The 23,998-nt window shown below is 40.0% G+C and overlaps 2 protein-coding genes across 2 annotated transcripts in view; one reads left to right on the top strand and one right to left on the bottom strand.

Moving 5' to 3' along the window:
• The first annotated feature begins 82 nt into the window (after window positions 1-82).
• Window positions 83-7,172, top strand: pnp5a (purine nucleoside phosphorylase 5a). The gene is made up of 6 exons (XM_088346905.1): window positions 83-231; window positions 2,033-2,202; window positions 3,517-3,620; window positions 3,694-3,869; window positions 5,646-5,836; window positions 5,988-7,172. The coding sequence occupies exons 1-6, from the start codon at window positions 209-211 to the stop codon at window positions 6,203-6,205; spliced, it is 882 nt and encodes a 293-aa protein (XP_088203031.1). The 5' UTR covers window positions 83-208; the 3' UTR covers window positions 6,206-7,172.
• capn1 (calpain 1) overlaps window positions 6,344-23,998 on the bottom strand; it is a 31,259-nt gene continuing 13,604 nt past the window's right edge. Inside the window, exons 7-22 of the mRNA XM_088346904.1 lie at window positions 22,731-22,814; window positions 22,567-22,652; window positions 20,776-20,850; window positions 20,545-20,705; window positions 19,471-19,631; window positions 17,509-17,520; window positions 17,228-17,439; window positions 15,307-15,346; window positions 11,714-11,779; window positions 11,581-11,638; window positions 11,449-11,513; window positions 9,616-9,684; window positions 9,461-9,539; window positions 9,276-9,392; window positions 9,150-9,208; window positions 6,344-9,084 (exon numbers count right to left, since the gene is read on the bottom strand). Coding sequence (XP_088203030.1) covers window positions 9,058-9,084; window positions 9,150-9,208; window positions 9,276-9,392; window positions 9,461-9,539; window positions 9,616-9,684; window positions 11,449-11,513; window positions 11,581-11,638; window positions 11,714-11,779; window positions 15,307-15,346; window positions 17,228-17,439; window positions 17,509-17,520; window positions 19,471-19,631; window positions 20,545-20,705; window positions 20,776-20,850; window positions 22,567-22,652; window positions 22,731-22,814 — 1,371 coding nt within the window. The 3' untranslated portion in view covers window positions 6,344-9,057. The remainder of the gene's footprint in view (window positions 9,085-9,149; window positions 9,209-9,275; window positions 9,393-9,460; window positions 9,540-9,615; window positions 9,685-11,448; window positions 11,514-11,580; window positions 11,639-11,713; window positions 11,780-15,306; window positions 15,347-17,227; window positions 17,440-17,508; window positions 17,521-19,470; window positions 19,632-20,544; window positions 20,706-20,775; window positions 20,851-22,566; window positions 22,653-22,730; window positions 22,815-23,998) is intronic.

Here is a 23,998-nt window from a genome sequence, read left to right as displayed (position 1 = left end):
CGGGGAAAAAACAAAAACAGATGTGAAGTTTAGGGGCGGGTGAGTGAGTCCATTTATGAACCAATGAACAGTTTTTGGCATGTGCGTCATTCCTGCTTTATAAATCCACGCACTCGTGGGGGGAAAGCAGAGAAATATCAAGTAACGTGACATAACCTACTCTTTTTTCCCTTTCAATCTATTTTGCTTTTGTGAATACTGCGATATCATGTATACCGAGGACAAAACCAGGTAAGATTGATGTATTCAAATAAAATGTTTGCATTTTAAGAATGAATTAGAAATCTGATCTAATTTTTGTACAAGTAATCAAAGAACTACTGTTTAATATTTAGCGTCTTTTAGTGGTAGAAAAAAGTAGTTCATTAAAAATAATCACGTTTACACTGTTTAATTTTCGATTGTTCTCGATTGTTCTCAGCTCAGGGATGCTGCTGGAAATGTGAATTTCCCTTCGGGGATGAACAAAGTATCTATCTATCTATCTATCTATCTATCTATCTATCTATCTATCTATCTATCTATCTATCTATCTATCTATCTATCTATCTATCTATCTATCTAATATTTAGCGACCACCATCATTCGTTTATTAATTTTCTTACTCGTACTGAAAAGGACAATTTGTAAAACTGAATTCAGCGCCACCTAGAGGTTGAAAAAACGTTATTAAGAAAAGATATTTACACGCACTTAAAGGGGCAGTCTGTCATTTTCAGCACATCTAAAGGTTATAAAGAATGTATCAATTAAAAACGTAACTTGAGAAAAAAACAGTTACTCGTACTAAAAGGGACAGTGTGTAATATTCAGTGTCATCTTGCGGTAAAAACAAAACAAAAGAACGTAATTAAGAAAAAATATTTTAAGTACTTAAAGGGACAGTGTGTAATTTTTCGCACTTCTGAAGTTTAAAAAGAGTGTTAAAAACGTAACTCGTTAATAGAAAACAGTTACCCGTACTGAAAGGGACAGTGTCTAATATTCAGCACCACCTAGCCGTAAAAAAAACGTAATTAATAAAAAATATTTACACGTTAAAAACTTGTTTGTAAAAATCATTTACCCGTATTAATAGGGACAGTTTACAATATTGGTGCCTCCTAGTGTTGAAAAACATATTTCATTAAAAATATATATAATAATATACGCGTACTTAAAAGCACAGTGCGTAATATTTGTGCCTCCTGGTGGGAAAAAACATATCTAATTTAAATTACGCATACTTAAAGGAACGTATATAATAATTAGCGGCCCCTAGTGTTGATAAAGCTTCAGTCATCTAAAAAAATAGTGACATCCATTCAAAGAGACAGTTTGTAATATTTAGCACCTCCGAAAGGTAAAAATATTTTTTCATACAACCTTAAAAGGACAATGTGTAATATTTTGTGCCTCTAGGGTTAAGAAATACTGACTTAATTCAAGAAAATAGAATAGTTACGCGCGCTTAAAGGGACAGCGTGTAATATCTAGCGCATCCTAAAGGTAAAAAAAAAAAAGTTACACATACATCAATGGACAGTGTGTAAAAAAGTACATCAATTTAAAGGGACAGGGTGTCATTTTTAGCGAATCCTAGTAACAAAAAGAGCTTCATTAATTAATAAGAAAAAGTTACCTTTACTTAAAAGACATGGTTTAATATTCACTGAGTAGTATTTAGTGCCTCCTAGTGGTAAAAAATAATTCATTAAAAAAACAGTGTTAAACTAGATCATAAGCAAAAATACACAAACTATCACATAACGCGCATTATTTAAAATACTCATAGTTCGAGACATTTGCAATTATTTGACACAATGTGAGCCTCGCTCAGAGGGATGTGACATAAATGTGAGCCATCTTGCTGCTACTCAAAAAGACAAAAAAAAAACCCTCAATTAAAAAAAAATGGTGCTTATTAGTCGCTTTGAATCTCCACAGTTTGTAATCCTCCTTTTTAGCAAATGTTTTGTGTTGTACCATATAAAACAGCGAGATCTCGTGGTCTAATCACACACACTGTCCCTTTTATCTTTCTTTTTCCCAGCTACACGTACGAGGACTGCAAGGCCACAGCTGATTGGCTGCTGGCTCAGACGGATATGCGTCCTTCTATCGGCATCGTTTGTGGTTCGGGTCTCGGCGGTTTGGCGCAAATGTTGAAGGATCAGGTGGTCTTCGCCTACAGGGACATTCCCAACTTCCCTCAAAGCACCGGTGAGTCAAGCTACAATGTTGAAATATGTCACTGTCTGGATTTAGTTAGGAACGTATGTCATCTATATCTGGGGTGTCAAACATGCGACTCGCGGGCCGGTCCAGGCCCACTGAGGGATTAAATCCGGCCTCCGAGACAACACTGAGAAGCGCAAGAGAAAAAAGAGCTGCGGCTTAAAATATGTTCACTTGAATTCCCCACTCACAAAGCAATTGGAACTGTATTTCTTTCTCTTTCTTTTTTTCTGTCTGTTTTTTTTTCTTTCTCTTACTTTCTTCCTTTGTAATTGTTTATCTATTTATATTTTTCTCTCTCTCAGCATCTCTCTCTATTTCCTATCTGTTTCTTTTTCTCTCTTCCTCTTTCCCACCAACTTTCTGCTTTCTTTCACTCTTACTTTTTCTGTCTTTCTGTTCCGCACGTCTCTCTCACCGTTTTTTTCTCTTTGTCTTTCTCTCTTTTTACCCATCTTTTTCTTTTTCTCACCTTCTATTTTTTCGTTCTCTTTTTCGCACCATCTATATTTCTTTCTCACTTTTTTTCTATCTCTATTTGTCATTCTGTATTTCTTTCTCTCCCTTTCATTCTTTTTTCATCCTTTTCTCTCTTTCTCTCGCTTTTTCATCTGCCAGTACGTCCCCATCAGTTTTTTTTAACATGTGGCCATCGAGCTAAAATGACACTCCTGATTTATATTCCATAGTTGTGATTATCCTGTTTTTCCATGATTCTAGTTGTGTTTTATTTTGTAGCCTAAGGTAGAACTTAGCTACCTTAGAACTTGTTGTAGCCAGTTTAGATGCACTTACTAGATAAGGACTTATTTTCGGTTAGTGAGAAATATCCTCTTTTCAGTTTTGTTTTAACTCCGCCCTTTGATTAGGATAAGAACCTGGTAAGCAATTTTCCTCTGTGTACTCCAGACCTACCTACAGCAGGGGTCACCTTTTTGAAGCTGAAGACTAGTTTTTGTTACTGATTGTAACATAGGCTCAATAAACCATGAAAACATCATACCACTGGAATATTACAATGACCAACTATTGGCGCGCTATTTTTAAAACCTGTCCGCAGGCTATTCTGGTGTTCTTAGGGGTCTACTTGGTGCCTGCAGACCCCATGTTGGAGACATCTGGACTGGTTTGTGTCCAGAATATTCTGTAAAAAGAACGTCTGAATGGACTGCAAATTGGTTCCAGCCTTAATTAATTACCTACCTTGTCTTTACCTGGGAACAAAACAAACACACGGAAGAAGAAGAAAAACTGTTTGCAGTCTGCCATTTGGCTGACTCCCCCTTTGGTCTTTTGCAGTTCACGGACACGCCGGGCGTCTGGTTTTCGGAACGCTGAAGGGGAGATCGTGCGTGTGCATGCAGGGCCGCTTTCACCTTTATGAGGGTTACCCCATCCAGAAGGTAGCGTAATTTGGCATCAATTGTCAGCATTTATCAGTTGGCAAGAAGACGGAGAACTTTGTGATATGTCCAGATCACGCTGCCCATGCGCATCTTCAAGTTGCTGGGCGTGGAGACGGTGATGCTGACCAACGCGGCCGGTGGCCTCAATCAGGACTACAAAGTGGGCGACATCATGATCATGAAAGATCACATCAACATGCCAGGCTTTGCCGGGAACAACCCGCTGGCCGGACTCAACGATGAAAGGTAGGATACCTAAATATGGGCCTCCATTTTTGGCAAATGTGGTCTGGGCATGTGACATGACTTGCTGTGCGCATATGTTAAGTGGCGTTGCTTATGTACATGTGTAATGCGTACCACAGGTTTCCTCCAGGGCCAAAATTCTGACAACGTGTAGTGTCATGCGGTGTCTGTTAGTGTTGCATGTCGATGCTGTGTGCATATGTCAAGTGTCGTTGCGTATGCTGATGTTAACGTTCATTATATGTATGGATGTGGTACATGTTTGTGCTGACTTCACATAACTTGCACACAGAGAACAAAAGTTAATATTGACACAAGCGAGTACACTTGCTATATGCACACAGCAACAACACGAAACACTTACAGGTGCTGTATGAATCGTCAAACTACACATTGACTGATTTTTGGCACTACTGGAGCATCATTTTATACATAGGCAGAATTTCGTTACTGTTGGATCCCTATTGTACATGATACACGTGCACATGCACAAAGGCAGTTGACATCACCTAACATATGCACACAGTAACAATGATGAATGCTGCATGACATGTCAAACTAAACGTATTTCAAAATCTATCTAACATATACATAATTAGAATTTTGGCACTAATAGAATGCCATAGCACATGAGCACATACATAATGGCAGATGACATCAACATGTGGAACGACCCTCGACATATGCACACAGAAATATCATGCAATACTCACGGACATCACACAACATCATCACCTTACATTTCCTAAGAAATTTGACGCTAATGGAACGTCATTTTATACATAGACAGAATTTTGGCAATTATCTAATCTGTAGTACACATTCCGCGTGCACATGTACAAAAGCTGCTGACATCCCACTAGACGTCTATTTATATATTATCAGAATTTTGGCACCAAACAAAAAAACAGTCCAGTGTAAAACTTTCTCATCTCATTCGCTGCGCCGCTTATCCTCAGTAGGGTCGTGGGGGTGCTGGAGCCCATCCCAGCAATCATCGGGCAGTGGGCAGGGGACAACCTAAACTGGTTGCCAGCCAATCGCAGGGCACACGGGGACAGACAACTCACTCGCTCAGTCACACCTAAGGACAATTTGGACCGGCCAATTCACCTGAAATGCATGTCTTTGGAATGTGGGAGGAAACCTGAGTGCCCGGAGGAAACTCACGCAAGCACGGGGAGAACATACAAACTCCGCACAGTAAGGCCGGAAGCTGGATTTAAACCCACGCAGGAGGTTCCCACGACCTCAGAACTGTGCCGCACACGCGCTAACTACTGCGCCGCCATGCTGCCCTCTGTAAAACTTTCTAGCTAAAAAAAATTCCAAAGCTTTAGACATGGAAAAAAAAGAATGTTTACAGTACTTCACAGATCCTCAAAGACATTTAATGAAGGTTACTAAATCTTTTTAGTTAAAGCAAATATAAATCTTAGTAATGTGTTCACATTTTAAGACTTTCGAATATTGGGTTTTAAGACATTTCAATGCCGATTAAGGCCTTATTTCTAAAATAATGAATTCAATGCCTTTTAATACTTTTCAAGCATCTGCGTAAACCTGGATAGTGCACATGTGCACTTAAACAATGGCAGCTGACATTGACACAAGCAATGATACTTGACATGCACACAGCAATGACGTGCAACACGAACGCCGCATGACATCGTTAAACATTTGTGGAACGTCGTTTTATATGTATATAGACAGAATTTTGAAACCCCATATGTCCTAAGTATGAAGGCTGAGCGATACATCTGCAACTTTCCTCAGGTTCGGCGTGCGCTTCCCATGCATGTCTGATGCTTACGATCGAGACCTAAGACAGCTGGCCGCGGACGTGGGGCAAGAACTGGGTTTCGGGGACTTCCTGAGGGAGGGGGTCTATTGCGTGCTGGGCGGGCCTTCCTTTGAGACCATCGCCGAGTGTAGGATGATGCACAAACTGGGCGCCGATGCTGTCGGTGAGTAGCGCATGAGTATTGGGGGGGAATATGAGGACAGTCGGGTCCCTTAAAACTTCACGTTGAATCTTGGAAAGGTTTTACATGTACAAATAGTTCCAGCCTCATAATTCACATGACCTTGGAGCTGACTTCTCCTGCTCCCCGCCAGGCATGAGCACAGTCCACGAAGTAATCGTGGCCCGCCACTGCGGTATGCGTGTCTTCGCCCTGTCGCTGATCACCAACCAGTCGGTGATGGACTACGACAGCGAGGAGAAGGCTAATCACGAGGAGGTCCTCCAGACCGGCAAACAGAGAGCAGAGCAAGTGGAGAAGCTCTTCATCACCATGGTTAGCCGGATGGAGCACAACGACAACAACGCCTAAGTCTTCTCACCTCGCGCCATAGGTCAATTGTACGTTCCTCAACGTTCCTGTTACATTTTGATGTGTGGGCGCAAATGCAGTAAAGGTGCTCGAAAAAAGATAATCGTAAAAGGAAAAAAATCATCAACGAAGTAGTCAAGTCAAGTCACATTTATTTGTATAGCCCTTAATCACACAATGCCTCAAAGAACTGCACAGGGCACAATTACACCATCCTCTGATCTGAAACCAAACCAAAGTACCAAACTAGTCATTGAAAAACAATTTAAAAACTAGCCAAATTAGGAAACGACAACAAAAAGCCAGACCTGACTCGGGAATGAAAGACAATGACCCGATCCCAAACACAGCAGAGGGACCTACTTCTCGCTGCCATTACATGAGATAAGGGTGTCCAAGGGTTCTTCTTACTGCGGGGACTGGGGGTACAAAAGGTCCTCGTCCATCCCGGCAGGAACAGGTACCAGAACCAGACAATGAAAGGGACCTTCTTCTTGCCGTCAATTCAGGGGTTGGGGGTGGCCAAGGATCCTTGTCCTTCCCCACTGGAACAGGGACAAGAAGTGGCCGATAGGACCTTCTTTTCACGACCGGGGACTTGGAATCTTCCCACTGGGTCCTTTGGTGGTTGGGTCATCATCTTGCATTTCCATGTCAGGTTTTTTTTCTTTTGTTTGTTTGGGGGTAGATCTAAGTTTGTTTATTATTGACCACTTGTTTGTTACTTTGGTTGGAATTTTTCAAATGAAAACTATTATTTTTTTCAAGCACCCTAGCTTCTGGTTCTGTTTCCCTGCATTTGGGTCCACCCATCAGAATGGCAAATTATAACAATTCCAAGATCTAACATTCCTGTTCCTTGTTTTAAACTATTTGGATGTGAGCTCTGTATTTGATCAAAATGTAGAAAAATGATTCAAGCCAAGCTGTTTTTTGTATTGTTAATAAAAGTTTATTTATTTCTAAACAGTGTGACTTTGATTGGCTTTTACCATGCGTGTAAACAGGAAGTTGTAACAAAAGTGTTACTCTGTTCCATCATTAAAAAAAGAAACACATGCACAGCATCAGATGTGCTCAAAAGTGGCAATCAGTTTGGCACAAAATTCATATTTCAAAGTGTCTGCACCCATCTCCCCTGTAGCCATGTTTGTCTAGGCTTGGCCTGAAGCACAATGGCATAATTGTACAAAAATGTGAGTAATGGCATTCCATTTCGGTCCATAAAGATGGCGGTTATAAAAGGTAAAATTAACATCCAAATACTCAATGTGACCTACTAAAAAATGGTGGATATAGTCCTGGCAAGTGGTTTTCTCATTTTGGCTGCAAGTTGCCCTTTTATAAAAACATTACAAGCATATTCACATTTTCCCTTTTTATCATTAATTAAACAAAAATTGTATGTCTTAATATGCCACAATTAACATTTTTAATTCAGCGTATTAGCAAAAATATTTGCAACTAAGATTTTTAAGGGTGGCATTTCAGGATAACTTATAGTTCTTTTCTAAATTGAATATATTTTTTTCTTTAATTTGTAGTGAAAAATTAGTTCACCCTGAATTTTCACTAACTTTCAGTCAGTGGGGTTTTTTTTAAGTCCAATTTTAGGGACAATTGTATACATCATATCGTCGCTGTCATCTGCAAGAAATTGTCTCCGTAATTTGTTTATTTTTTGTTAACGATATTAATTGTTCCTCATTAGTTTATTGAGGAGTCAAAAAACAGGTAATTATTTTGTAAATTTGCCACGATTGGAGTAATTGCATTGGAACTAATTCTCCAAAACTAATTTTTCGGGAGAATAAAAGTGTTTAAATAATAGTGCTAACAGGCATGTTGGCAAAGCTAATTGCTAACACCAGTGCCAGTGTTGGTAATCCTCTGTAATAACAGATAACTGGTTCATATTTATATGGCTGATAATGGGAACAAGCCCCCTATGCAAAAAACCCACAGGGTAAACCCTTTCATTTTTAACATGCGCTCTGCCGACCCCTGATCGCAACAATAGTCGACCAGAGATAATGGATGCGGCCACATGCTTGCTTTTTGTAAACAGGGCAAGGAACAGGATAAATAAGAGATGCCGCGCATGACACAAATCTCTCTCCCCCCTCTCTCCGGGATAGTCGACTGGGGTTAATGGATCGCGGTCGGGCAGTTGCTGTTTATTTTCGCTGGAAAGAACATGAAAAAAAGAGCTTCCAAGCAAATCTGCTCTCTCGGCCCACACTCTTAGCAATACTCGATCAGAGATATTGGATCGCGGCACCAACAATATATTTCATTTTAAGTAGGCCAGAATGGCACTCCTCCTGACAAGCAAAATGGGACTGGGATAATGGATACCAGCCACATGAGTGCACTTAATTTTAGGCAGAAATACACTGATGGCAAATAAAGAGCTGCAAGACCCAACAAAAGTGTACTGCCTGTACCTGCTCGAAGCAATACTGTATGTGATTCAAATATAATGGATCGCAGCCGCACCAGTTTAAGTGGACAGAACGTCAAAAAAAGGCCGCCAGCCATAACTAAAATGTGCTTTCAGGTATACTCAATCAGGGATAATGGATTGTGGATTATAAAATTAATTGAACCCATGAAGTACCAAGCCCCAAGTAGCTAATCATAACAGTAAAATAATTTGGAGATGAGTGTTTTTTTTACATGACAGAGACGATATGCAGTAATGTTCGGGGTTTTCACAGTGCTAATGGGAAGCCGTTAGTATGACAAAGAGGAATTTTTGAAGTGCCCTTTTGGCAACTTATTACGTTCTCAGCAAACTTCCAGCACGACGAAACGGTGATAAAGGCACCAGAAACACCGCCCGCCGGCGTCTAGGCGAACATGGTGAGGGAGAGCCACTGCGAAAAAACAGGAAGTGCTTACGCATAAGGAATCGGCTAGAAAGAATTTGATTCACGGTTACCTGGGAGAAGTTGAGTGAGATGAAGCCATCTGCGTCAGTGTCCATAATATTGAACGTTTCTGTCCGGACAAGAAGAAAGGTCAATCCGAAGGTAGACAAGAAAGAACGGTTAAAGTCAATACTCACTGAACATGGACTCCAGACGGACCAGACACGTGACGAAATTGTCAAAGTCGACCGCCATATCTTCTTCGGTGTATCTTAGGATGATGAGCTGGAACAGGTGATTGGTCAGCTTGAAGCCTGTAGAGAAGGGCGAAAATATTAGCCCGTGCGTCAAAAGTTAGCTTGCGTACGGCAACGTAAAGTACCTGCTGACTCAAGCGCCATTCTCATCTCGTAGGAGCTCATGCTTCCTGACTTGTCCAGGTCATAGTTCCTGAATATTGTCTGTTCAACAGCAGGGAGAGTTGATGGCATTCCAGAATAAACTAAGTGCGTGTAATAAACTGCCAAGTACGGTTACCAGATAGCGCTTGATTTTCTCCCAGAGTACATGGAACTCGACCAGGCCCAGTTTCCCGCTGCCATCCGTCTACAAAGTTATTGAGGAAAAACTGACGCAAGACTTTAAAGGACAGTGTTTATTAATTGGTGCCCCTAATGTAAAAAAAAAAAAACTAAAATACTAAGGCACACCTAAAAACCCAAATTGGCTCGAGGTTTGTGCAGTTTACCACTGTATTTGTGCAATGATTGATCGATCGAAACGGTACACGTTGCATGCAACGGGAATAACTATTATATTATTTTTACTCACAGTACCGGAGAGGAATGTTGGATGGAGAAAACTGAAAGTCGTCCTGAGAGATAGAAATAAACGCTAAGTCCGCTTCATCATCAGATACAGTTGTTTCCCTCATCTTATATTTTGCATTTATTCATATCTTTCAGGACAACTTTCTGTTTCTCCAATCTTTAACATTAGTTTCTGGCACCGTGACTAAACATAGTGTGATAAGAAAAAATCGAATGCCTTTTAAAATGACATCCGGTTCATTTACATATAAATAATCATACGTACCGTAAAACCTCAAGTATACGCATATCCAAACAATGAGTTCTTGTTTCAGTAAAAAAAAATACATATAAAAAAAATAAAAGCAATAAATGTGGTAGATCTTACTGTGGTTTCAATTCCATGCGGCTTATATTGCAGTGCGCCTTATAAATGAAAAAAAATATGACAAAAGACTATTTTTAGGGGTTGTGCCTTATAGTGCAGATAAAAACTATTTTGAGTTGAATAATAAGCAAAAATAAATTAACCATCATATGGATATATGTTTGAAAAAAATACAAGTTGGAGATATTTGTCTTCATTTTAGATACCACGAGCCTCATATAGAGGGAGCTGGCATAATTATCCTCCATCTTGCTCCGAGGGTCAAGCCAAAAAACAAAATGAAAAGCTGGGCGAAAAAAATGGTGTGGTTTGGTCACTGTGTCTCTGTAGTTTGCAATCCTTCTGCTTTTTAGCACTTGTTTTCGGTTGCACTGCACAATACTGTATAGCAACATCTCGCGGGCAAAACAAACACACTGTACCTTTAAGCCAGTGTTTTACAGGTTCAAGTAGACCTTATTTAGTGTGACGGAGGAAATGTCCCAATTTTATCTTTGCAAAGAAGCATGCCAACTGCATTTACATGATACATGACTTTCATGGACTAGTACCAGAAAAACGCTTATGAAGTAGTACAGTGAAATATCTTTAACAACATATTTTAGTTGATGAAGCAGTTTAAGATTGCACTGCGAAAAAAAGAATGGAAAAAATATATATATATATTTTGCACATTTTGCCGATTTTAATTCTTATTTTCTTAGTGTACCAAATAAAATTAAAACATAGTAAAGAACATATTCGCTTGACTGGCTGATTTTTGCTCAGTATGAGAACTATTTGTGATATTTGTGACTATTTGTGATAGAATTTAAAGGAAAAGAGTGCTTTATTTTTGTCTTTTTTTTTTTGTAAAACTATTTTCAAAATACACCATGCCTGGAGAAAAAGAAAAACGCCTTGGACATTACCAAAAAAATAGAGAAGGAAAAAGTCGAGTGGTATGAAAACAAAAGACAAAATGGATATGGAGACTCTCGACTTTGTTAGTTTGCACTCTCTCAAGATTGCACATCTCCAAAAATATCAAGGGTTCATAACTTCCAAAGGTTGGAGTGCACGGTTCCTTCGATTTCTTTAATGATGTTGGTATTTTTAAGCTTTTTTAGGGATCAGCAATGTGAGTTTTTACTGTAAATTGTTTTTAGAAAATCAAAAAAGGAGAAAGGATACATCCATGAGGTTGATCATGCTGCGACACGCCTCCTTGGTGAAACCGTCCGTCTTCAGGTCTTTGTCTGTTGCCGTGGATACCGTGTTGATGTCAAAGCACGTGAGCGAAAAAAGCGGCAAAAATGGACTTACGCTTGGCGATGATTCGGTTTAGGATGGTTTGCAGCTCATTGATGCTGATTTCCATGTCCTCCACGAACACACAACAGTAACGTCTTTGTCACGTCAGAGCTCAGAAAAAGCGGAAAAAGGAGCGATTACTTACCGGACCGGCCAACTGTCGGAAGAGACTCTTGAAGCCGGCCTCAATCTGACTCTCGTCCAAATAGTTCTGCCGGGGCAAAGAAAGATTCCCAGACGGCAGTGTTACGAGAAAAAAACAAGAAAACACAATCCTATATGAACTGATATCATGTTTTACTGTATTTTCACGACTATAAGGCGCACCGAACCAGAGTGCGAACAACTGACTTGATTTAAGGAACCATGCTCGTAGAAAACCCCAAATTTCATATTTTTTGTGAGGGCTTCACTCTCACTGTTTTTTTTTTTTTTCTTTTTTTAATTATCCACCACACGATGGATTCAGTCCCACTCTCTCGCACAGTGCCAAGAAAAAAGACAGCTGCGCTGGGTGAGAGTGGGACTGAATCCATCGCGCAACATAAGAAAACGAAACAAAGAACAAAGACGGATGGATAAATAAAAAAGTTATATGAGAAGACTGGCCCGAACCCGAACATAATGATTGTCATTTGAGGCCCGGTCGAGCTCTGTTCGGGCTAAACCTTAAGATATGCAATAAAATGTACACCGTTTAATGTCAAAACATTGTTTGCTCATTTTAAATGTTATTTTGTTATTTTCCCTCAAAAAATATTTAAAAAAAACATATCAAAACTTAAAAAAAACAGAGTAAAATCAAAAATAAAGCAAGAACATTCACCAAAATTGGTAGTAGAATCGTCAATCTGCTGGGCTCTGCTGGAATTTAAAGGCTCAATCATTGCTTTCTTTCCTTTCAAATATTTTATCGGCAACTTTTTTACTTTATAAACCCGTCATACAAATCATCTACATCGGTGGTCCCCAAACTACAGCCCGCTTCCACATTTTGTCCAGCCCCCCAAACAATACCAGAGAGCATTTTGACGTCCTTTTTTTACCCTCAAAGTTTGGGTGCAAGTTTTGGGTTGGAATGGGATTCGACACAGGGTTGCGACAGTGAAAGCGCCAAACTCTTACCACTGGACTACCAGTGATATAGATGACACATGAAAAGGCATTGGATTTAGTCTCATTATCACACCATTTTTAGTCACTACTTATGATACAAGGGACGAATGTGTATTTTGTTGCATTTTCATGCTAAAAGGACAATAAATTTGTCACTTAAAATGCTTGGAAAATAATTAATTACAATGAATAAATACACTGTAAATTTTATGTTGGTATTGTGTTCATAGTTTACATTGTCAATTCATGATTTTAATCATGGCCACACATATTCAACGTTTGTCACTTACATTGCCTAAAATAGAATAGAATTAATTATCTTTGTAAGAGCACAACAAAATTAACATTTGTCTTTGGTACTGTGACTAAAAATATTGTGATAACGAGATAAAAATCGACTGACTTTTTGAAAATCATCTATACCACTATCGCTCTGACAACTAAACTGATCGTGTACCTGTTACAACAGAAAGTTTATGTTTACAGACTGTTTTTGATGAAGAACCTAAGGGGCCGGTCACTCAGACATTTACGGCTGAATCACGGCCAGAAATTTCTGCCTTTGAGGCGGACGCTATTGGACGCATTGAGCTCGCCATTCAGACGAGATACAGCGGTGCTTAACACGAGGTCGGAAATTCGCGCGCGGGTGGCAGCGCGAGAAAATTTGGCATTGCTCAATTCTTCAGTTCGCGGGTACACAGCCTTTCACGAACGTATTGAGGCTGAACCACGGCCAGATTATTCTGGCCGTTAAGCAGATGCTGTTGGCCGCTGTTGAACGTTTTGAGACCGCCATATAGACGAGATAGAGCAGTGCTTTACTCGCGGTCAGAAATTTTCACGTGGTTGGCCGCGTTCAAAACTTTTGACCTGCTCAAAAGTTTGAGCACGTGTTAAACCGCGTGCCGCACACGTGGTCAACACGAAGTAATGACGCGGAAATGACGCGGAACGACGTGCTCTGGCCGCGGCCAGGGCGTGGTTACACATGGGTAGGACGGGAAATTTCAGCGGGTAATCGTGGGTGGAGCATGGTAATAGCATGTTCTGCGCCTGTATCGCGGTGTTATTACGTGAAATTAGCGTGTTACGCGTGTGACAGTCAAACGCCTTTCTCCGCGTATATACAGCGCGATTTGCCGAGCACACGTCATTTGTGCTCGTGACGTCAAGGGGGTGAACATGGATCCCCGTCAGCGTAGTTTCTCTTCATTTCGAATAAATCTTTCGGTGCATTCGCAACAAGGCTTTAATTCTGGGACCTTAGCTTTGCCTTTTGGTTGAGAGTAACAGTCCCGGCTCCAAAGCTTTGTAGCGTAGTGATCTCGTCTTAATCCAATTTTATTTCTAAGCATTACTTTTCAAGATAATAAAATAAAAATGATGCCATAGCTTGAAATCTTGATCTTCACGGGACTGTGTCTTGTGCGGTTATGATTTCAACAGCCCGGTGCCGAGATTTGCATCCCCTCGCTAATACAACCACCTTTACCTCGCTTTACCTCACTTTTAGGGAATGTAATGGCGAACATACAACTAAAACCACATCGTCTTGCATTTGTTGGAAATGTAATACAACTTAATCCACTCCGTCTTTGTAATTGTTGTGAACGTAATCGAACAGTAATGCACACCGTATATATAATCCTCCCCCCCTCGCGTGAACGCGCATTCTGCTGCGCTTCCAACGAAAGCAATCGTAGTCTATATAAAACGCTTATTAAAACTATAAAGCGAGCTAATTATAACAATTGGGAGATCCTAGTCTATATAACGCGTTTATTTAAACAATAAAGTGCGATCGTATTCTACAAAATGCGTTTGTTAACGTGGATGAAAAAGTCACGCGAGGGGGTGGGGCGGTGTGGGTGTTGCGTAGGAGTCGGATTTGGGCACAACACCGGCTCGGGAGCTTTTATACCCGTGGTCCACACGAGAAAATGACGCAGAAATGACGCGATGAGGAAGCGGAACAGTCGCCGGCGACTGTTTTGCGGGCATACCACCGATGAACAGCGGGTTAGCCAATTTTGCGCATTTTCCATCCCGGGCAACCACGGGCAAAAAAAAAACGCAAAATTTTAGCCGTGATTCAGCCGCAAACGGCTGTGTGACCGGCCCCTAAAGAGAGTAATTATGAATTATTTTTATCAATACTGTTATGATTGATTTTCTGACTTTTGTTCCGTAAAGAATCCAGTGAGGGTTATTATTTATATCAATAACAGTGTTATTATTTATTTTCTGACTTTTGCTATATGAAGAATCTGAAAATGTTATTTTATCGTGGCTTTCTGGAAAAAAATAAATTGTCACATTTAAGCACTCCTGCAATTGCCACACTTTTCTCTCATCGGAGAAGGAAAAAGTTATGTGACCCAAAAAGTTTGGGGAACCATGATCTACATACTAAAACACAGTTGCTGTAAATTGTCAAGTATTAAAATGCCAAGCTATACTATTGGTTACAGTAATTTATCATTTGTGTTGAGTTAAACATAGTACAATAACAGATATTGCATTTTTACACTAGAAATGACAGCTATTGTTACATTTAGTATGTTAATAAATGAGTCTCGGGACCGAAAAATCCACGGCAGGCCACTGTACTTTCCTCACCTCAGTCGGGAGATCGGCCACCACATCGTCGTCCAGCTCCCTGAAACCCAAAACCTTGACTTAAGGGAGTGTTGACAATGACAAGGATAGTTGTTGGGCGTAACGCGTTACAAAATTACAAAAGTTCCTGGAATGCAATTGCTTTTCTCTGTAACGAGTACTGTAACGTGTCGTGTATTAGATTTTATAACTCAACTGTCGTTACAACATGGTGCATTGCTTCGCTACCCTTTAAAAACCGACCACTAATAACATTGCCTCCTGTTCCTTGACAGTTCTTTCTTCGCCCATGAAGTAACATGCTCCCATAATCAGCCAGCAACACAAGGATGAATATGACTATTAGAGCGTAAGGTGGGCATGTTTTAAAATACCTACTATTCGTTATATACTTTTAAAATTATAATTAAAAATTACAAAGAATACATTTTTGAATGCTCTTTATCTGAAACTACTTTTTTTTTTAATTTTCATGATTTATTTAACTATTGAGATACTTAATGTGCAGCCCATTGAGACTATATGTGAATAAGGATCTATACAAATAAACATGACTTGACTTGACAAAATACAACATAATACAGTTGCGCTGTCTCAAGCAGGGATCAAAAAAATGCGTAATTTCTTCCTACAGATATTCTGATATTCCCGTATTTACAAATGTAAAATCAGCAGGAGCGAATGGTAGGGAGTGCACAGAGAGAGGGCGTAGCTTATACAGAAACAACGAAATCAATGGGGCGAACATGACCAAAGCGTTTACGGGAAAAGAGTGCTGAATTTTTGTCTTTTTATTTGTAAAGTTATTTTTAAAATACACCATGCCTGGAGAAAAAAAATGCCTTGGACATTTCAGACGCTGCCCGACTTCCGGTCGATCGTTTGTAAGTTGAATTTGTTCGTAAGTTGCATCAGTGCCATATTTTGAATGGAACATGTGTTTAAGGCTTGTATAAGTAACCTGTATTGTTTTGTACTAAAAAATAAACATTTCATAAAATAATATGCTCTATAAAGATAAATAAATTTGAGTTTAACTTACTTTTGGAAGATACGCTTCAAGATTTCCTCCTCCGTGGTAAAGAGTGGCCGAAAAAAAGCGTTCCGACCATTTTCTCAACCGCATCAAGCTTTCTTATTCCATTTTAGTTTCCAAAGAAACGGCTCGCCTCTTCTTTACACTTTACACCAACCATGGATGCACGAGGTATTAAACGATAAAAATGTCAAAGTTCTTAGCGTGGGAGATAGTATAGACATAGACAGTATAGAATGTTTATACATGAACTAGGAAGAGGAAGCGGATTTTTTCACTTCTGGGTGGATGCCGGGTGACCTCAAACAACGCCACATTCCGGTAGCGGCGGAAAGAAGCACTACAGTAATGTCCTGTACTCGAAAAAAGGTGCACACAATACAAAATCTAACTTGCAGCAATGTCTGGATATTTTCTGATGTCCCGAAAAAAATGTTCGTATCTACTGTTTTACGTTAGTCTAATGGTCGTAAGTAAGGGAACGTCTGTACTAAGAAATAAAGAAGGAAATATTCGAGTGGTTTAAAAACAAAAGACAAAACGGTTATGGAGTGTCTCGGCTATGTTCGTTTGCAAACTCTCAAAATTGCACAAACCAAGAAATATCAGGGGTTCATCGCTTGCACAGGTTGGTGTGCACGGTTCCTTCGATTTCTTCGATTATGTCTTTATTTTTAAGCTGTTTTAGGGGTCAGCAATCTGAGTTTTTGTGGTAATTTGTAACTTGATGGTTACTTTAAGAGTAACACGCTACTTTTGTGTGTCAGTAATCTGGGGGGGTAACTGATCTACATTTTAAATCAAGTAAATAGTACCTGTAACTAATGACTTCTTTTGGAGTAACGCGCCCCAACACTGACCGGGATGCAAAAGAGTGACACTCACTCAGAATCGGCCGGCTTTTCGGAAAAAACCCGCATGACGAAGTCGGCTTCCTTGTGTGGTTCGAATGTGGAAGGAACGATGACATATTCGCCGGCCGGCAGACGCAAACGTGAGCTGACTTCTCTCAAGTTGATGAAGAGTTCGGAACGAGCGCTTGAGGCGTGTGTCAGGAAGAAGTTCTGCTTCAAGTGGACTCGTGTTTGCCCTCGAGCCTGAGACGGAAGTGGGTTAGCGCTGCCGATTCCGTTCTGTTGCAAAAAGCTGCATTGGAATGCTCATACCTCACTGGGAACCTGCAAATGGAGAACACGAAGAGATTTAGAGCAGTGTTTCTCAACATCTTTTCAACTGAGGTGCTTTTTTTCCAATACAAAAATCTCGAGGCACACACAAAAATGTTTAAAAAGCATAAGTTGGTCCCGGCATCATGTATGATAACTATTATTTTGCCAAAATGGCGGCATAGAAATTTAAAGTTTTGATCATTTGTGGCCACTGTGGCAAATACAAATAATTCATTTTGGGTCATAAATTTGCTCAATTCTTTGATTTTTTTTTACATTTCTTAACCGTTTTCAGGTTTTACTAAATGTTTATTTATTTTTGTAGATAAATTAATACTTAAAAGGACAAGTAACATTATTTGCTGCTGTATTGTGTAGTGCGACCAAAAACGAGCGCTACAAAGCACAAAGAGGAATACACACTCGGGGTTATTATGTGATCAAACTACACAATTTTTCTTTTCTCTCTTTTACCTTTCACTAGGTTTTTGTTTTTTTGAGGGAAACAAGATGGCCGACGATGATGTCAGCTCCTTCTAGGTGATTTTCATGTTAAGTTATACAAATACGAAATTGTAGACAGAGTATTTTTCCCATAAAATTGCATGTCTATATGATAGTTCATGTACTTTTGCTAATTATTCAAATCAACATTGTTTTTCTGATATAAAAGGGACAGTGTGTAATATCTGACCACTAGATGTCGCAGTATTGTGTCTTGCATAGGAAAACGAGCATTAAAAAAATCACGAGAAAGAATACAAACTACAGAGACTGTGACCACATTTTTCTTTTTCTTGTAAAAGGTTTTGTTTTTTGGGTGTACCTGTAGAAACAAATGGCTGACAATCATATCAGCCTTATATTATATTAAATAAATACAAATTTGTCAACCAATGAGTATTTTTTCTTTTCTTTAAAAATCACATTTATGAGATAGTTCATTTATTTTTACTTATTATTCATATAAAAAAAAATCTTTGGAGAATGAAGTAATTTTTTATTTTCCCTGAGGTTTTTGAGTTTTTCCTTGCCCTCATTTAGGTTTTAGATCAGGGGATGGTATAATAATAGTTTGTAGTTTGCAATTGTGCAGCCCTTTAAGACTCCTTTTAAATAAGGGCTTTACAAACAAACATGTCTTGACTTGACTATTATGTACCACTAGGAAGCACTAAATGATCCACTATATACCTTACAAACGAGCAAAAAAATATTTTCAAGGTGGACTATGATAAGATTTTTTTACAGCGTTAATTTTGTCATCATTTTCTTTGTCGTAAAATATGAAAACAATAATTACAATAGTGAGCAAGATTTTGACTTCATTCCAGGCGTCTAAATTAATTTGGGGCAACGGATCATAGTGCAGTTAGGCCAAATCAGATTTTCCACAAGAATAGATACATTCCACTGTAAGCAAATCTCATTGTATTTTACTTTTACAGAAGATTAAAACCAAAAAAAAAACAAAATACATTAAAATTTTATATGGGCTGCACTTACATTAAACTTTCATATAAAGGCTGTCAAACTATCATGCTACGGGCCACAAGTTTGAAACCCCTGCTTTATAGCATTTGTTTTATAATTCTTTTGTTGGGAAATCTTAAAAGGAGCTGTACAGGATTCGGAACATTTTTACAAGGAGCCAATACAGCCTCAATCAATCTCCTTATGATACACGTGCAAGTACGTGCATTTGTTAGACGTGCTTGAACAAAAACTTCTTTGTTGGAGTCAGGGTTGGCGTTTAGGCTGTACTTAATGCAGGCTTTTTTTACTTTTACCATTTTTATGCTGCACTAATAAATTAAATAACAAAAAAGGGTGACAAGAGTGGCATTACTCGGCTAAACACTGAAAGAAAGCAATTGCAGGTTTCTTGTTTTTGGAAATAACAATAAGTGTGAAATTCCAGATTTAGAGATTTGGAGCTTTGCGGGGCTCGACTCGGACCTCGTAGACGGCGAATCCGATGGTCTCCATGTCTTTTCCCTCCCGTCGCTTCTTCCTGCGGTCCTTCTGCATGAGAGCCACCAGGAAGCTGCAGTCCGACGTGCCGGGCGCGTCCGGATGCTGCAGAAGCAACTTGAATTGCGGGTTCAGCCAAAAGGTCGCTGTATGCAAAGGTTGAAAGTCAGGCTACACCGGGGTTCGGCAAACTAAAAACAAACATGTCTGGAGACGCAGAACATTCAAAGACTTATATAAACCTGCTTTCAAAATAAAGAAATATGGGAATTCATGTATTAAGGGTAGTCCTTTAATATTTTAAACTTCTTTTATGGAAAACAATCACACAAAAAAATCTATCTATAGCCATCATTCTTTATCTCTTTCCCTCATTCTCTACCAATCTATCTCTCTCCCTACCTATCACGCTATCTCTTGCACTCTCTCTTTCTCTCCATCAATCTATCTCTCGTTCAATCTCTCCTTATCAATCCAGCTATGTCTCCCCTAATCGATCTTTCTATCTCACTCCACATCTCCCCCTCTCCGCCTGTCAAACTCTCTCTTTTCTGGGCTATCTTTCCCCCATCGATCTCTCTCTCTCTCTCTTTCCCCATCTCTTTCTCTCTTCCCCCATCAATCGCTCTTTCTCTCCTCATCAATCTACCGCTCTCCCCCCTCTCTCTCTCACTCTTTGAGAAGTTATCTCTTTTTCCCTATCTATCTTCATATCTCCTAATCTTCCCTTCCCCCCCTCACCATCTCTATAACCCTCCCAATCTCTGTCTCCCACCCTATTAGTCTATCTCTCTTTCCCTGTACCTACATACCTACCTGTATTTCCATCCATCTGCTATACCCATCCCCCCCTATCAATCTTTTTCTCACTCCACCTATCAATCTATCTCCCCCCAAATCTCTGTAACCCTCCATCTATCGGCCTCCCCCATCTGTTTCCATTTCTAAGCATTTCTGAAAAAACTCCTTAGAGCCACTAGGGCAGCACCAAAGAGCTGCTGGTTGCTGACCCCTTGGCTAGTCTTTAAAACCCCTCACAATTCCCGGCCTCTTGCCTACCCGGGTAGTTTCGGCATCCTCCGGCCGTGCTACCCCGTCTCCACTCGCCCGGGTAGAGCGAGGAGCTCCACGTTTTTAATCGGCTGTTCTGGAGGGCGTCCGCTGTCAGGTTGCATATTTCCAAACGGTTGAACTCACGCAGGAAGTCGCTGAAGGACAACCTGTGGCAGACGAGAACAACAGACAAGGAGTGAAAAACCGGCCCGGTTAACAAAACTGAAGTTGACTCACCAGAATTCCCCATCCTCGCTGCGGTTTTGGAGCCGGGCGCGAACTCCGCGGTCGACACTGTCCCATTCTCGAGAACTGTACGGAAATAGTCAAGTCCAACTTCATTTTTATTGCTCTTTACATAACAGATGGAAATATTTTAAGTGAAAGATATACGACAGGGGGGAACACTTTGGAATGTCTGCTTACGTAACAAGTTCCCAAATGGCCCCCAGACTCATACTTCAGTGTGAGACGTTAGAATTTGTTTGACATGAGACCGGAAATTTTCACTCTAACGCGAGTGACGCTGTTGTAATATTGAACTAAGTCATGATTGTATGATTTCTTCATCTATAACCTGTTTATTATTCCAGTCATTAATAACTTTTTCATTCATCTAACTTCTCAATTGTGCTTTATTTTGTAGCCAAAAGTGGCCTTGAACGTTATATCAGACTGGTTTACATAAAGGGTCGTTATGCAGTGGAAATTCCCCTACACCATTGTACATTAAGTTTTGTTTTCCTCTAAGTTTAGGTTTCTTTTGAGCTTATGGACCGCCCTGTTGGTAAAGGAACTATTGGAAGCCATTTTCCCTTATTGCACATTTGAAGTGTCCGCACCCATTGTCTGTGATGTATTTGTGCCCAGAATATTCTTTAAAAAACTTTAAAAAAAAAAAACTGCATTGTTTTCCAGTATTTTTTTTTCTTTCACTCTTTGTATGATCTCAAACTCTTGTTCTTCCACAACCTCTACCAAATCAACAAAAATAAAAGTGAAATCCTATTAATTTGTTGGTTGGTTGGATCCCTTAACCACTAGGGTCATAGGTGCACCTTTTCCTGTGGTGTGTCTTGGGCTAGTACAGCCTGGTGGCGCCCATCCTTCTTAGTAAATCAACAACTCTTTTTTTCCTTCCCCTCGATAATCACTTTATTTCCCCTTCCGCTTGGGTAAAGTTGGGTGTCATTATTGACAGTACACTTTTCTTTCAATCACACATTACCAATATTACCTGTTCTGCATATTTTCAATTAAAATGAATCGTTTCTGCCATCCCATAACCCCTAAACTGCTGCCGTCCTTGTTCATAATCATATCCGTTCCTGTATGGTATCGAACCGCTGCACAAAAGTATGTTTTTTATCATTAAGTATCATGTTTAATGGGCAGCACGGCGGCACAGTGGTTAGCGCGTGTGCGGCACAGTTCTGTGGTTATGGGAACCTCCTGCGTGGGTTCAAATCCAGCTACCAGCCTTCCTCTGCGGAGTTTGTATGTTCTCCCCGTGCTTGCGTGGGTTTCCTCCAGGCACTCCGGTTTCCTCCCACATTCCAAAGACATGTATTTCAGGTGAATTGGTCGGTCCAAATTGTCCCTAGGTGTGAATGAGCGAGCGAGATGTCTGTCTCTGTGTGCCCCGCGATTGGCTGGCAACCAGTGCAGGGTGTCCCTTGCCTGATGATAGCTGCGATGGGCTCCAGCACCCCCGCGACCCTACTGAGGATAAGCGGTGCAGCTAATGAGATGAGATCATGTTTAATCTTCATTATTTACACATTTAAATTTATATTTATATTTAAAGGTCTTTTAGGCACAAATATTATTAATATTCTGTGAACATAGGTTTATTTAAGTACACCTTTTATTCATATGTGAATTCGTTTTGGATAAAAAAATCTTTGGTACTTGAACAATCGGTGTTGGAAAATAACTCCAAACAGATTATGATCAAAAAATATGTATCACTGTATTATTATTATTGTTATTATTGCAGTTTTCCCACACAAGAAAGTTGTGTCTCACTTGTCGCTCCAAGCACCGGTCCACTCCACTTCCCCCCAGGGGTTCCGGATGCGGACCAACTTGGTCAGGTTCCCACGATAGACCACCTAAGAGAAACGTGGTCACATAGGTTGTTTAAGAGCGATACCACTACCTCTACCGATGCCACCCTGACGCTTTCTCACTTCGTCCAAACCCGTGACAGAGTAGGCGTGTCCTTTAACCAATTTCTTAAAGGTGACCGCCTCCATGTCTCTGTTGCTGGTGATCTGGTTTAAACAACAAAACACTGTAAGTAAAACCGCTCAGTTTGAGGAAGTCTCATGTCACTGTGGGGAAAATCTTGCGGGAAATTCAAGTTCAAGTGCCTTTAAAATGTTAAAAGAAATGAGATAAATTTGTTATTCAGATTCAGATTCAGATCTACTTTATTGTCATTCTAGTACACGTGTATACAGAACGAAATGTTGATGCATCTGACCCCCACAGTTTCCTTGAATGTACAGATATAAATAATGTTGTATTGTATTTTGGCTACGTATAGTATTTTACCATAGTGCCGATAGTGCAAGAAGAGTAGCTAACCAGATGTGCAAAATGGGCAGTCAGGTTAACAAGTCAGGTCCACAGTAACATTAACACTGTAACAATAACGCTGTAATTACAATAGTGCAGAGAGCAATGTGCAAGGAGTGGCAAGCTATAAAAAAAAAACTGCCAGTAGTGCAAAAAGTCAGATTAGCAGCCGTTTAGATTTAAGTTAACTATATGTTAGATTGACCATTTAACAGTCTAATGGCCAGGGGGACTAGACTATTGCGGAGCCTGGTGGTCCTGCACCGCACACTGCAGTACCTCTTCCCAGAGGCTAGCAGAGTGAACAGTCCATGATGGGGGTGAGAGGGATCCCCGGTAATGTTTTTAGCATGGGATAGGCAGTGCTTCTGGCCAATGTCCTGAATGGAGGGAAGTGTAGTCCCGATTATTTTCTCTGCTGTCCTCGTTACCCTCCTCACACTACCCCAGTCGGTAGCGCTGCAGCCTCCACACCACACAGAGATACAAAGGAGAATAAGAAAAATACACAAGATGGCCGCAAACAGTCTTGGGAATAACGCCGTAATAAATAACACCATTTTGTAACGCCAAAGATGCCTTTTTGCTCTTGTGATTGGTCAATATGCCTTCTCTCGAAATTGTTGACTTTAAATTTGTTGAGCATAAAAACGGTAAAATTGTTTGTATTTTATCCTTCCCGAGTTTTTTAGTTTTAATGTGTTTATGTAAAAAAAACTTTTTTTCTATTATCTCTCTTTTTTCTTTTGTTATTGTATTTTTCCTTAACCTAATTGAAAGGAAAAAAAAATTCTCACAGCCACAAACCTTGTCTATGATGTAAAATAGTCAAAGTCAATTTTCTGTAAGAATTCAATTTCTATTATCAAGAGTTCAA

This window comes from Urocampus carinirostris, chromosome 11, assembly GCF_059441175.1.
Source record: "Urocampus carinirostris isolate Australia breed hairy pipefish chromosome 11, RoL_Ucar_1.0, whole genome shotgun sequence".
Lineage (NCBI taxonomy): Eukaryota > Metazoa > Chordata > Actinopteri > Syngnathiformes > Syngnathidae > Urocampus > Urocampus carinirostris.
Note: the sequence above shows the minus strand (reverse complement) of the source record. Positions and strands in the feature narration are given on the sequence as shown.

Excerpts from the sequence above, each read along its gene's own strand:
- pnp5a (XM_088346905.1), top strand. The coding sequence starts at position 209 with ATGTATACCGAGGACAAAACCAG. Across the intron at positions 3,621-3,693 it reads AGGGTTACCCCATCCAGAAG|ATCACGCTGCCCATGCGCAT; the intron begins GTAGCGTAATTT and ends TGATATGTCCAG. Across the intron at positions 3,870-5,645 it reads GCCGGACTCAACGATGAAAG|GTTCGGCGTGCGCTTCCCAT; the intron begins GTAGGATACCTA and ends AACTTTCCTCAG.